General features: G+C 44.9%; 1 protein-coding gene across 2 annotated transcripts in view; it reads right to left on the reverse strand.

Annotated features, from left to right (window-relative positions):
* DNAJB12 (DnaJ heat shock protein family (Hsp40) member B12) overlaps positions 1–13,601 on the reverse strand; it is a 41,502-nt gene that overhangs the window by 6,029 nt on the left and 21,872 nt on the right. Inside the window, exons 5-9 of one of the 2 annotated variants that reach the window (XM_084845588.1) lie at positions 13,205–13,324; positions 12,415–12,494; positions 9,389–9,498; positions 2,079–2,251; positions 846–997 (exon numbers count right to left, since the gene is read on the reverse strand). In XM_084845588.1, coding sequence (XP_084701714.1) covers positions 876–997; positions 2,079–2,251; positions 9,389–9,498; positions 12,415–12,494; positions 13,205–13,324 — 605 coding nt within the window. In that variant the 3' untranslated portion in view covers positions 846–875. The remainder of the gene's footprint in view (positions 1–845; positions 998–2,078; positions 2,252–9,388; positions 9,499–12,414; positions 12,495–13,204; positions 13,325–13,601) is intronic. The other variant, XM_084845589.1, reaches the window with a different exon arrangement.

Consider the following 13,601-nt stretch of genomic DNA (forward strand, 5'->3'; position numbering starts at 1 on the left):
TGCAGTTTGCGATGGCCTCCTTCAAATGTTTGCAATGGCATACTGAACATTATGCGAACTCTTTAAAGTACATATTCCCTGAAATCCTAGTTCTTCCAGTTCTATGATGCTGCCACTGTTTTTTCAGATGCCGTTACATAGCTTAAAGGCTGTAAGGAAAATTATTCAAGTTTTGAGGGTCTATTAGTATAGTTTTAAATTGTATAATGATCTTTTGCCCCTGTAACTGTGTATAATGGCAAATTGCTAAGATACAATAAACCCTTTTGGTTTGGTTTTGATGCTGCCATAAAATTATTTTCAGTGTAGGAGACACCACATTGGCTAATCACATATGGATAAAGTGGTCCAGCTCCTCAAAGCATCTTCAGGTGTCACTTGTCATGCTTGAAGGGAAGCTTGCAAAGGTTACGTTCCACACCCCAGCTATGGAAGTCCCCCTTCAGACAATACAAGAAGCTCTACCACATGAATGCAGAAGTGACTGTCCATTCAGCTCATGGTACTTGTTTGGTAATAGCTGAAGATGCTGTCATTCAGATACATTCTCAGCGAGACAAGAACCAGGGGCAGCACGCAGAAGGATGATCTCAAATAAACGTGCGACAGGCCAATCAACTACCAGCTTATTCTGCTTGGCTCCCAAAGGCGTGCACATTAGCAATGCAATGTAAGAGAAGCAGAAAGAACATGAAAAGGGCAAATATACAAATTAAGCTGAATGTCCCAGCAGAGGTGTGACTTCTTGATTAAGGGATATGTGTGCATGGGGAGAAGAACTATGGACTATAAGTACTATTGTGCCGTGCTTCAGGATCACCGGAAAGTAAATCACCAGCTCTTACTTATATCTCTATGGACTGTTTCTGCGACAGCTATCCATGCATTGATGCCTGAACCTCAGACAGTCTGCTGCAGCTTGGAGTGCCCATCTTCTGTGCTCTCTGATACAGATCTGAATCTCCAAAGTAACGCGCCCGGTAGAGTAAGCCTTCCTCTGTAAAAGAAAGCAAAATGGTTAAAGCAATAGTTCCGAGTGCTAGCAAATGCAATTATTCACTTACGCCTGTATAATACTCATTGCCAGATACTCTCCATGGAGCTCACTAGAGAGAGGGTATGCTTCCTACTTCCTTGCAGAAAGATGACATTCCCATCACCTCTCCCACATGTCATCTGGAGCAGGGAGCTGCAATGGAGTCAACAAAACTATTTACTGCTAAACACCACCTTAGACATTGTAATTACCGTTTATCTTAGGAATAATTTCTAAACTAGGTTAGATCAGGGCTGGGCAACTTGATCACCACTGAGGGCACATCAGAACCTGTTCCTGTTACATAGTCAAACGTGTCTTCAAGTCCTGGAGGACAACATCAGCAAATCTATTATGCTGGTCATAGGCCACAGTGATCAGCTGTGTCTAAGGCTGGAGTTACCATTTAGTTGCAGCATCTGAATACACTGGACAAGGTCCTCGACCGAGTAAGACTCGCAAATACGTCAAGGTTGCCCTAAACTTATCTTTGGATAACACCCCTCCGACACCTGTGTCAGGCAAAGTTTGCATTCCCAAAGCTCTAAAAAGCCTTTATGGATGATAAGCCAACTTGGAGAGATAGTTTTCTCTAATAGGGACAGCCTATTGGCAGCCCACAAACCAGATCCGCCCAAAGAGCAACTGTTTCTGTCTCCTACCAATTTTTAAGCAAGGTGTTGCAAAATGTTTGCCCACAGTTTCACTTGTAAGAAAAAAGGGGGAATGTTTTCCAGTTGTAAGAGGCAGCTCTCTTTTGGATTTGGCAGGTAACATGTATGTATTACGCAAATGTGCATATTTGTAAGTATGCCTGAGTGCATATGGCTCCACACCCATAAAACTCTTACTGTTAGGTGGCACCACCTTTATTATGGAAGAAACATGTTAGGTCCGCACAGACCAGTGACTGAAGAACAGAGTGGCCCCTGAGAATATGGAAGTAAATGATCCCTCCTCTATAATGCAGAATTACTTGATGAGTAGTAAAGCTATAGGTACTAGCCATTTAATTTTGCTTTTTTCAAGCTGGGCTACTCACTCTGCTGTTTTTCCTTCCAACAGTTATTTCTGAGGTTTGCAATGTAATCATCTTCAACGCTCCTTTCCACATTTTTCAGATTTGTGCCAGTATATTCTTCTGCAAAGTTGTCAGCTACATAATAACCTACTTTCAAATGCTCAGTCACTCTCTTGTGTATATGGCCGACAGACCTGATCAAGGGGAAAAAGCAAAAAGAAAGAAAAAGAGGATAAAAAAAATCAGGAGGACAAATAAATTTGTTTGTATCAGGAGTTGATAAGCCATAGACCAGTCCTGCCAAAACCTGGGACCCACCCAAACCAAATGCAGCCCACTAGCATGTATGGTGGCCTATCAGGGGCTCAGTCACCTTCCTTTTTTTCTGCCTGCACCTAGCAGGACACCATACCTGGCTTGTGGGCAAAGTTCAGCTCAATGGGTCACACAGTGCACTGGCGTATCGCAGACTACCTGTAAGCAGGGGCAATTAAAACTGCAAGGAGAAGTGGTCACTAGGTACTTGCAGGTAAGGAGACATTTCACGAGGGCAGAATACGCATGAGAGGACATTCCAAACAGGAGAATATCAAAGCTATTCAGAAACCAGAATTCCACTCGTTTCGCTGCAGTCTTTTAAAAGGACTGAAGTACTTTGAGCGGTGAATAGCATACGTGATTTGGAATAGGGGAAGTACTGCTACCTTTAACAGTCTCTCCACACACCCAACAGTGTGTTCTCGGAACCCCCTTTTGCCATTTCTTTCCCACACATTTACTTATTGTCATCTGTCTTAAAGATGTTCAGTTAAAAATGCTGGGACCTTTAAGCTACAAACTGAAGCCAGCCACCATCGAGGAAACATCAGAGCTCTCTGATTTAACTCACAATATGGGTTCAGCACAGAACAGGCAGGCTCCCATTCAGCCAGATTCACTTAATATGGCTGACAGCTGGAGGAACATGGGCCCTTTCCCTCCTCCTGATGGCAGCCAACCCCAAAGGAACAGCTTGGTCCCATTATTAATCTGGAAAGAGAAAAGATCCGCTCCTCCTCTAAGCAGCAGGAGACCCGACTAAAATATGCTGTGGGCAAGGTCTCTTCTCTTGCCTGAAAATATTCTCTAACAGTGAATTTTTCAGAATGTATAAAGGCCTAGATGTATAAAGCCTTAGCAAAGTTTCCGAGCACTTAGTATTATCAGAAGAGTGGCTTTTTCTTTCCTGAACACAAGGACAGTCCTGTTCTGAGAAACTATACCCATGCTCTGTAAACACTTATACTCTGGCACACTGGAGAATATTGTGTACAAGCCTTTAAGGTGTTAGACAATGCAGAAGAACAAACCAACCAATAGTGCTCTGCAGTCACTGGTTGCTTTGCCTTAACTCTCCCCAGGTTTGGGGACGGCAACTGTATGAATACGAAGTAGACATTTTCTCTTCTGTTCAGATAGAAGGGAACTAAAATCGGGGACAATGGTTTTGTGCATGGCTGAAAGCACAGTGTCTAGCTTCTAGCTGTCACTGACCCAAGTATCCCAGAATTCATTTTAAAAGAGCTAGTATCTAGCTCTCATTGCTACAGAAAAAAAGCTTTAAAAGGCCAAGACAGTACGTGGTGATGGGAGTGGGGGTGAAAAGCTGTAAGTGCCCAAGAAGAAGGACACCCATCACTCTTCTCCATCCCATCTGCTCCCTCATAGATTCCAGACCTTACTGCCTTCTGTCAGCTTTTATTTATTTTACTTCTACCCCACCCTGCTTTCAAGAAGCTCAGCATAGGCTGCATGATGGAGCTCGCCATGCAATCTCCCACTGAGGCATTCACTGATCAGGCAGAGACCTCCCGAACTTTAACAATGGAGCAGCAATCATGTGCTCTTAGACTCTTAGCCTAGTTAGCACAGAGCACCTCAACCATGCATTACCTTAAACAGGTTGCTGCCATTTCCTCTTACGCAGAAAAGAGTAAGCATTCATCTTTTAAAATCAAAACACAAGTGACTGGTGGGGTTTTTTTTTACCCCTTTTGCATCACATCTGCAGTGTGAGAATTTTTTTTCTGCTCATGGTGAAGTTTACAGGAACTGATATTCCTGGCAAGGAATGAGGTTTTCTCATCTTTAGCAGGAAACCAATCTCTCTGGCTGACCACACGCCCCAGGATGAAAAGCATCAAGTCACTTTGCCTTGTGTAAGAAGACCACCTTAGCCCAGGTGTGGGCAACTTGTGGCCCTCCAGGTGTTTTGGCCTACAACTTCCATCATCCCTCCCCATTAGCTAGGGCTGATGGAAGCTGTAGACCAAAACATCTGGAGGGCCGCCAGGTGCCCACCCCTGCCCTCGCCCAAATCGGTTATACAGTCAAGTGTCAAAAGCAACGTCACCTGCACCCAGAGAACGTTAGGGGTGGCAAATACAAAGAAGGCACCAGCTAATTTGCAGGAGGGTTTAGCTTCTTCTGAAGGGCTTGTTTGCACAGGTGACATTTTTCAGTGAGGATCAGATTGATCACTTGGAAGCACTGACGGCTTGTGAACTCCTGCCTTTTCAGCAGCAATACGCTTCCCTTGGCCAAGGCAGCTGGTGAGCTCAGCTTACTAGATTCTCTCAAGAGGCATGTCTAGCGTGGAGCAGTAGGTGACGTGTCAGCATTGCCCCCTTCTGGCTGCTCCTGTACATCTGCCAGTCATCAGCACTACAGCTTCAATGACAAATGCTAGCAGAATGCATTTATATTAAATTCAGTTGCTCAGGCAGTGGATGGGATCACCGCCAAGATGTTTGCCACTTGGTTGATGCAGCTAATATGCTTGTGATGAGCCAACAGTGGAATTGATGTATTCAGCTTCCCATTCAAAGCTCTATGGGGTAGGGACATGCAGTCGGATAAAAGAGGGAGCAAGACGACCCAAGGGCTGAATCACAAAGAGAAATGTCAGACATCAGGGTTCAACCCTTTCCCCTGATTTCTTCCTGAGTATTACATCTGTGTAGCTACCCAAAGAACAGCATATCTAACCTTAGCAGGACCACTAAGAGAAGTTATCCCGATCTTTGCAAGTTGAGTGACAACACACTCAGGCCTGGGAAGAGCCTTTTTTCAGTTGAGATGCTACCTCCAGGTGCTGTTGGACTGCAACTCTCATCATCCCTCAACATTGGCTCAGCTGGCTAGGGCTGATGGGACTTGCAGTTCAACAACATCTGGAGGGCCTGAAGTTGCTCACCCCTGTAAGCCTATATACACCGGGAACACACCTGCATTACAAATTAACTTCCTCTGTTTGTTGCTATGATGGTTTGCCTTTCTGGAAAGCAAAAATGGTTGCATAATTGTGGGATTAATTTTGGGCTTAAGCTGAAAATGGAAATATTAAACTGCTTTATTCCCCACCAGCACAAATAAAAAAAGTTTACATCAAGCCTGTGCCATCTTGCACAAAGCACTTTTCAAAGTACATAGACAGATGTCATCAGCTGATAAAAATCTACTGAAGATCGAATGGAAAGATAATGTAGTGAGAGTGGACCAGGGAAGCAGATAGGTTCAAATAATAATAGAATTGTCAATACTTTGTACTGAACACACATGTACAAAGGTGCGATGCAGCTAATGCTTCTTTTAAACGTATCTTTTGGCAATGTCCAATAGGTGCTTCTTTGGGGGAAGAGGTTATTACATGAATAAATTTTGTATTGGAACAGTCTTTAATATTCGCTGATGTACACGCTCTTCTAAATTATTTACCTGCTTCATGGAGGTTCATGAATGGTCAGCGTAAATGGATTCTCTGCACCCTTTTGACAGCTAAAAGACTGATATTACACTGGAAGGATAAACACTCACCTCCTATTATGCAACGGATTGAAGACTTTACAACACTTTCAGCCTTTGAACAGGTGGCATATAGACACCACCTTCAAATGGATACTTTGCATACTTGGTCCACTTTTATTGAAGCCTAAGTGTAACTGCTATTAAGTTGTGTTTTCATATATATGCATTTCATTTGTATTCATGGCTTGTTGTTGTTGTTCAGTCGTTAAGTTGTGTCTGCCTCTTCGTGACCCCATGGACCATAGCATGCCAGGCCTTCCTGTCCTCCACTCTCTCCTGGAGTGTGCTCAAGTTCATATTCATTGCATCGGTGATGCTATCTAGCCATCTCATCCTCTGCCGTCCCTTTCTCCTTTTGCCTTCAATCTTTCCCAGCATCAGGGTCTTTTCCAGGGAGTTTTCTCTTCGCATTAGGTGGCCAAAATATTTGAGCTTCAGCTTCAGTATCTGTCCTTCCAACGAGCAGTCAGGGTTGATTTCCTTTAGGATGGACTGATTTGACCTCCTTCCAGTCCAGGGGACTCATAAGAGTCTTCTCCAGCACCACAGTTCAAAAGCATCAATTCTTTGGCGCTCAGCCTTCCTTATAGTCCAGCTCTCACAGCCATACATTACTACTGGGAAAACCATAGCTTTGATTAGACGGACCTTTGTCGGCAAGGTGATGTCTCTATGCTGTCTAGGTTTTACTATGCTGTCTAGGTTTGCCATAGCTTTCATCCCAATCCCTTTCTTCTAAGGGATCCTTGCCCACAGTAGTAGATATAATGGTCACCTGAATTAAATTCGCCCATGCTTGTCCATTTTAGTTCGCTGATTCCCAAGATGTCGATGTTCAATCTTGCCATCTCATGTTCAACCACCTCCAGCTTACCTTGATTCATTGATCTTACATTCCACGTTCCTAAACAATATTGTTCTTTACAGCATCGGACTTTCTTTTCACCACCAGACACATCCACGGCTGAGTGTCCTTTCGGCTTTGGCCCAGCCGCTTCACTCTTTCTGGTGCTACTTGGAAATACCCTCTGCTCTTCCCCAGTAGTATATTGGACACCTTCCGATCTGAGGGGCTCATCTTCTGGTGTCATATATTTTAGCCTTTAACCCCATTCCATGGGGTTTTTTTGGCAGGAATACTGGAGTGGGTTGCCATTTCCTTCTCCAGTGGACCACATTTTGTCAGAACTCTCCGCCATGACCTGTCCGTCTTGGGTGGCCCTGCACGGCATAGCTTATGGCTTCACTGAGTTACGCAAGCCCCTTCGCCACAACAAGGCAGTGATCCATGAAGGGGTATTCATGGCTACAGATATATAAAAAATTGTGTATGGATAATAAAAAAGGAAAAAAGATATTGTGGCGAGAGTGGACCAGGGAAGCAGACAGGGTCAAATAATGACAGAACTGTCAATATTTGGAACGGAATGCCCAGGCACAAAGGAGCAGATTTGCCACACATTGTTTTAGAGCTGACTTGAAGTTTGGGAATTCTCAACATTTGGGAAGTTTTGAGCTTTCAAAATGTGTTGAAGTCTGGATTTTGGTGCCAAACCCAAAATCTGAATATCCCAACATGTTTTTCAGCATCCATAAAATGGAACATTTCACTAGAAAATGTGCACTTCACATTTTAAAATTTGAACTCCAGCATAAGGAACTTCAAACTCAACATTTCTAAACATTCCAATTTGAGTTCACATGCTACAATCCAAACATTTTCCAGGTTTTATCTCCGGCACACATCCCTGCATTAAAAAAAAACAAACTGGGTGCTAAGATGTGAGTCTAGTCACCCGCCCCATGTTAGAAGTTTGAACTCATATTTCAAAACAGTAGCATGCCTCTCCCTTCAACAGGGTAAAATCCTCTTAAGAAATGCAACATGTGCCGGGGTTCTCCACCTTATGTAATGGCAGCAGATCTCACTTGGGCATACAGAACCTGAGATACTTGAAATAACACTGTATTTGGGAAGTTCACATCTGTTCAACTCAGATGTGAGCAGTGTGGGACTCCCACCTACTTCTGCATTTCTCAAACTTACAAATAAGCACTGCAGCATCCTAAAACATGATGCAACATATGAAAATTATATACGCCACTTGTGTCCTGTTGGTATCAAGGGCTTTGACCAACAAGCCAAGCACTCCCAAGTACAAGCTCAACTGCAGCACTACTCTCTACCTTTCCATCTGCAGGGTCTCATTCTCCTCCCCTCCTCTTTTTCCTGCAAAAAAGGTAGAATGGAAGCGAAAGACCAAAACAACTAGTCAAAGGAGAATACCTCCTCTTGCCTGTGGGCTCAGGTGTCTGGTTTCCCTTCCCTGCTAGTCAGTTCAAGACATGCAAGTGGCAAACAGGACTAATAGGTCTGGAAACTAGGGAAGGGGAAGATGGCGCCCATTAGCGAGTCAGATTCAGTCGGGGAGGGGCTGCCACTTGTCAGCCCCTCATGAAAAATGACTGCACAGAAATGGCATAGAAGGGCCCATGGACTAAACATTCAGAAGTGTTCTCCTTGTAGCATATCTAGTACTTTTCCAATTATCACCTGCTGTCCTAACCTTCGTCAGTCCTGCTGCACCTTAATCAGCTGGTAAAATTGGTCATTGCACAATGAGGGAGTTTTCCTCCTCCCAGAGCTGCGTTTATAGTTTTGGCCATACAAGAACCATCTGCTACCTTTCATAGGGCAGGGAAGAAGCCCATTATTGCGAAGGCTCCAGGTTTTGTTTTGCATATGGCTGTTTTTTACCATTTTGATGGGTGGCTTCAGGAGTTCAGGGCCTCTGATCAACACCGGAGGGGAAACCCTCGCAGGATGGAGGGGAGGAGAAGCAGAGTTCTCTTTATACCCTCACATAAATGGGAAGGCCATTTTTATGCTGTCCTCTGCAAAACTGTGTCGGAACCCTGATCCTTCAAAATTCATAAAAGATGTGCAAAAAATACCAAAACTGAAGATTTCCTGATACAGAAAAGAGGGAGCAATGAGGCATTCTTCTAGTAATGCATTCCATTTGGTAAGGGCTTCAAATGACCACAAAAATGTTTCTTTGTGAAATGGCAACCTTCTTTACGATAACCGACAGGGTCAGCCCTTCTATGGAATATGGTCAAGTTTCTGTAGGAGACATGTGGGAAAGTTTCTGTAGAAGACATGTGGGAAAATTTCCCACATGTCTTCTACATTTGCCTGATATGGTCAGGTTTCTGTAGAAGATATGTGGGCCATTTGCATACAGGGCTCTACAATGTGATTGCCTCAACGCTTTACTCCATTCTTATGCATTATATAATGGCAGGAGGCAAACATACTTGAAAGGAACGTAAGAAAAGGAAGAGAAGCAACATGTGGGAAAGAACACACCAAACAAAAGGGGCCATTGGCCAACCTCGTCTTTGCTCTTAAACCCTTCCCATACCACCCTCCTCCCCACAACTGCCCAAGCTAACTGTGTAGAAGAGTAATGGGAACTAACGGTCTGTGGCTCAAACTGTAAGGTGGACTGGAGACCATCATCTGGCTGAGAGCAGACACAATGATGAGGATGAGAATAGGCATCAGCTGGACAAACAGTCCAAGGCCACCCTAGGGAGGAAGAAGGGAAGTTGGTCAGTGCATTTGCAGTCACAAAATCGCTTGCCATTCCCCACTCTTGCCACAACCAAGCCAGCCTTGGGTCCATCAAAGAAAGGAGGGACTTAACACTGAAACATTAGCCTTTGCAATTGTAATAATACTTACATTTTTATAGTGCTTTAGAGTGCACTTTCCATATATTGACCTGGTTCGCATAACACCACAGCCCATTGTGGCTTAATTTACCCATGGGGCTGTAGTATCATGCCGTGCACCCATGTGCACCATTTTGCCAATGTGCCCAGATTGCCGTGGCTCATCATGGTGTGCAAACCCAGGCGGCAGTGGATGAGGATTAGACAACTCTGAAATAACCCATGGCTTGTTTTTGAGTTATTTGAGGGTTTGCTAACCCTCAAACAACCCCTGCCGCCTGGGTTCACACAACGCAATGAGATTAGTGGGTAAATTAAGCCATGGTGGGGTGTCGTGTTGTGCAAACCAGGGCATAAACTCGACAGTCCCTACAACAACTGTGTAAGGTAGGTCAGTATTATCATTACCCCTATGTTACAAACTGGGCCTGAGAGAATAGAGTTGTGCCTAAGGCCCCTAGAGATTTTAGGCGGAGGTGAGCTTTGAACAAGCAACATCCTGGTTCACGGCTCAACTCTAAGCTCTTATGCTATACTAGTTTTCCTGTACTTGAAATATAAAAATTGTTTTTCAGAGGTGACCAAAAAAAGAAGAGACCAGAAGGAACATATCCAACAACTGTGAATTAGGCTACTTTGCACAAGCACCTCTGTGACTTGTAAACTTGACTGGAATCCAGTAGCAGCTTTACACAGGCAACTTGATCTCTATCCATTTGTGACTAACAAATGAGTACTTCATTATCTTTGTGGAAGCAGAGCTGTAGTTTGTCAATCAAAACCTACGTGATCTAGTGCTAGTCAGATGCAATACTTCGCAATGCTATATTTGGTGAAAGGATCTATTACATTTTAGGGATGCATCCTGTAAAATTCGACTGAACAGATTCTGTGAAATTTTTTGACCCTTTTGAGCGCAGTATGAGAAGTAAAGCCAATACATAGGGGTTGTGCCCCTACGACCAGGAGGTGCTTTCAAATCTGAGTTTCAGGGGGAGGGAGCTTGCCCAATGGGAAGCCCCACTGTCCATGGAGAGCTGACAGTGCAGCTCTGGCCTTTGAACCAGGACCACAGGAAGACAGGTATCAGCCCCAAAGTCCTGGCCCCTCTCCTTCACTGGGTGGCCTGAACCCCAAACACTGCCCCACTTAAAGTGTGTGCCTTCACCTCCCCTTCTCAGTACCCTTGACCATTTTCCCCTGCCACTGGTGGCCATGTCTCCTTCGTCTAACAGCGCACATGTGCATGCACATGCAATATCAAAAGGGAAGCACTATACATGAACCATCCTAGCCATGCCATGGTTCTCTAAGTGTTGGGCCGGGAGCGGGGAGTTTTTTCCTCTGGCAGCATCGATGTGCACATGCCCAGTATCATAAGGAAGCGTGGCAGCCTTGACCTGGGAGCCAATATAATGGGGGCATCTGATATGAAGGAAAGGGGATGCATCCACAGCAGCAGGGCAGATCAAGGTGCTGAGCAGCCTGGCAATTTAATTAAGTAAATCTGGCACTTTGATTAGCAGTCTCCACTGCCAAGCAAGACAGCCAAACTAGATTTCTGGGCCCCTTTCTTCTGGCTAGTGGGATGGGAACACTATAACATCATTTGTATGAATCGAAAATGCCTATTCTGCTAAAACCAGCACAATAATCTAGACTCTAGACCACTGATAATTTTGGTAGTTTCCTAGCTTTTGTGCTGTCTTTTCCCCATTCTAAATGGTTGAAATGCCTCTCCTAAGGCTGAGATACTGGCAGAAAGAGCTTTAAGCTAAAACGGGCTGGGATTTTTTGTATTTTGGTCCCGCCCCTTTTGCCTTTGGCCACACCCCCTTTGCCTTCAACCTTGCCCACCATTGAAATTACCCCCCAGAGCAGTCCACTAGCTCTGCGTTTGGAGGATCCTGGGAACTGGATCAAGAAGCCTAAACAGCTGGCAGATTCTTTGGATGCCCCCAAAGCTTATACCATACTCCTCTGGTTTAAGATGCTGTGCTCAGTAAGCTTAGGTACCACAGTGCATTCTGAAAGTATAAGGCAGCCTCCCCCAACTTGGTGCCTTCCAGATGTGGCAGGCGGTTATGCAAGTTGTAGTCCAACACATCTGGAGGGCACCAGGGTGGGGAAGGCTGGCATAAAATGTGCTGGACAGTTGTCCAAGAGGTCAAATGAAAAGCTGGTGCTCAAAAGATACTGGCCAGTTTTACAGCAGAGCTTAAAAGACCCTCACAGCTGCTGTGCCCCTGATGAGTCAAGGCTGATGAGGCTTGTGCCTGGTAGCATCCTTTTTTGGATCATTAGATACTGGAGCAGTGATTGTAGAAGCTGAAGGGGCTTCTGCTATGCAGTTCACATGCACTGAATGTGCTGATGAAAGAACTCGATTCCAAGGTTTTCGCAACAAGACACAGGTCGCTTCCAAAATATATTTAAAAAGGCACTCAGTACAGCACATTTTGAAATAATAGTAGTTGTAGTAGTTGCAGTAGTAATAATAATAATGGTGATGATGGCACTTCTGCACAAGTAAAGAAAAGTACCTGCTCATCGTCTAGGTGGCAACTCAATCTTAAAGGCAGAGGCTACATTCTCAAAAGTCACAGTCAATTTAAAAGCAAAAACCCAGTGTCTTGCAGCACCTTTGGGCTAGCAAAGTGAAAAATTAACAGACCAGCTAGGACAGAGGAGTACAACAGAAGATGGTTTTACTGAGACAGCTCTGCATGAGTTTTGAGTTAACTTTCTCTTCCTTCTCATTGCAACTTACATCGCCTTGATGCTCTCGCCTGTCTTGCCTCTGGTGGTAGGTATATCGCATCCTGCCGTTGCTGTATACGTGAACGTTACCTGTGGGTGAGAGAGGCTTGTTAGGAATGGTCGAAAACATTGGGTCAGCTGAGACAGGGTATGGCAACACGATTCAGAACGTTCCACTCATGGAATGGAGTTTAACCAGGCGCTATCAACCGCACTGAAAATTTAGGGAGGTAATAATAACAGGCCCTTAATGATAGGACAAAATCCATAATGGTATGGATTATGATAGACTGGATTATTCAGAAAGCTGTGATAGGAAAACTAGCTTAATTGGCTGACTTGAATTTAAACTGAAATACACTTGGACCCTGGACACAATGTGTGGAAGTTAAGTTACCTGAAATCGCTGAAGTCTACTTTTATGCAATGGATTTAGGATCAGGGTGTTAATTCCCTGACAAGTAACCAGTTGGTGTGTCACTGGAAATATGTATGACAGGAGGCTCCAATTTCAAGGCTTTCCTAACATGTCCTAAGCAAAATTGCTTAAGAGACAACTGCTAAGGTGCCTAGGGAATTAATACATATGCACTTCAACTGATGATTAAGAACACAATATGGTTTTAACTTCAAGTCAAAATCTCTGATGTCCTTGGGCCCGGTTACTTTTAGAGCCCTTTCCTCTCTCACTCCCACCTGCCCCGCTCTATGGCCTGGAGACAAGCATCCCCAGGTGTTTGCTATTAGGGCCCCCCACTCCCTTATCCATAGGGTGTTGGTTCCCAGGGGGTTTGTCTCACGCGGCTCTCCCCGGCGTTCCCTTCTTGCAGACTCCACCACTCTCAGAGGCTTCCCGTTGCGGGCAGAGACGCTGCGCTCCCAGTGTCTTCTTTCTTTGGGCTCTCTATTAAGGGTGGGGCCTGCCAGGGAGACGCAGGTAAGTACGGCCCCCCCGCCTCTTCCCCAAACCCCATCCTCAGTCCTCGAGAGCCCCACAAGCTCCCTCCCTCTGATCTCTTCCCCTTGCTTCTGACACTCTCTCTCTCCCTTCCTGCCACTTGGGCCCTGTTCACCATGTCCTCTTCTGGATGTTGTCAGAACCTGCCAGCAGTGACACACCAGCAGGCCAGTCAGACATTATGCCCTAGGAAGAGGGAGGAAAGGCCAGGGGGTGTTCCTAGGCAGGTGCAGACAAGG

This window comes from Heloderma suspectum, chromosome 3 (assembly GCF_057233095.1).
Source record: "Heloderma suspectum isolate Gila_16-S chromosome 3, 16-S_ref, whole genome shotgun sequence".
Classification (NCBI taxonomy): Eukaryota; Metazoa; Chordata; class Lepidosauria; order Squamata; family Helodermatidae; genus Heloderma; species Heloderma suspectum.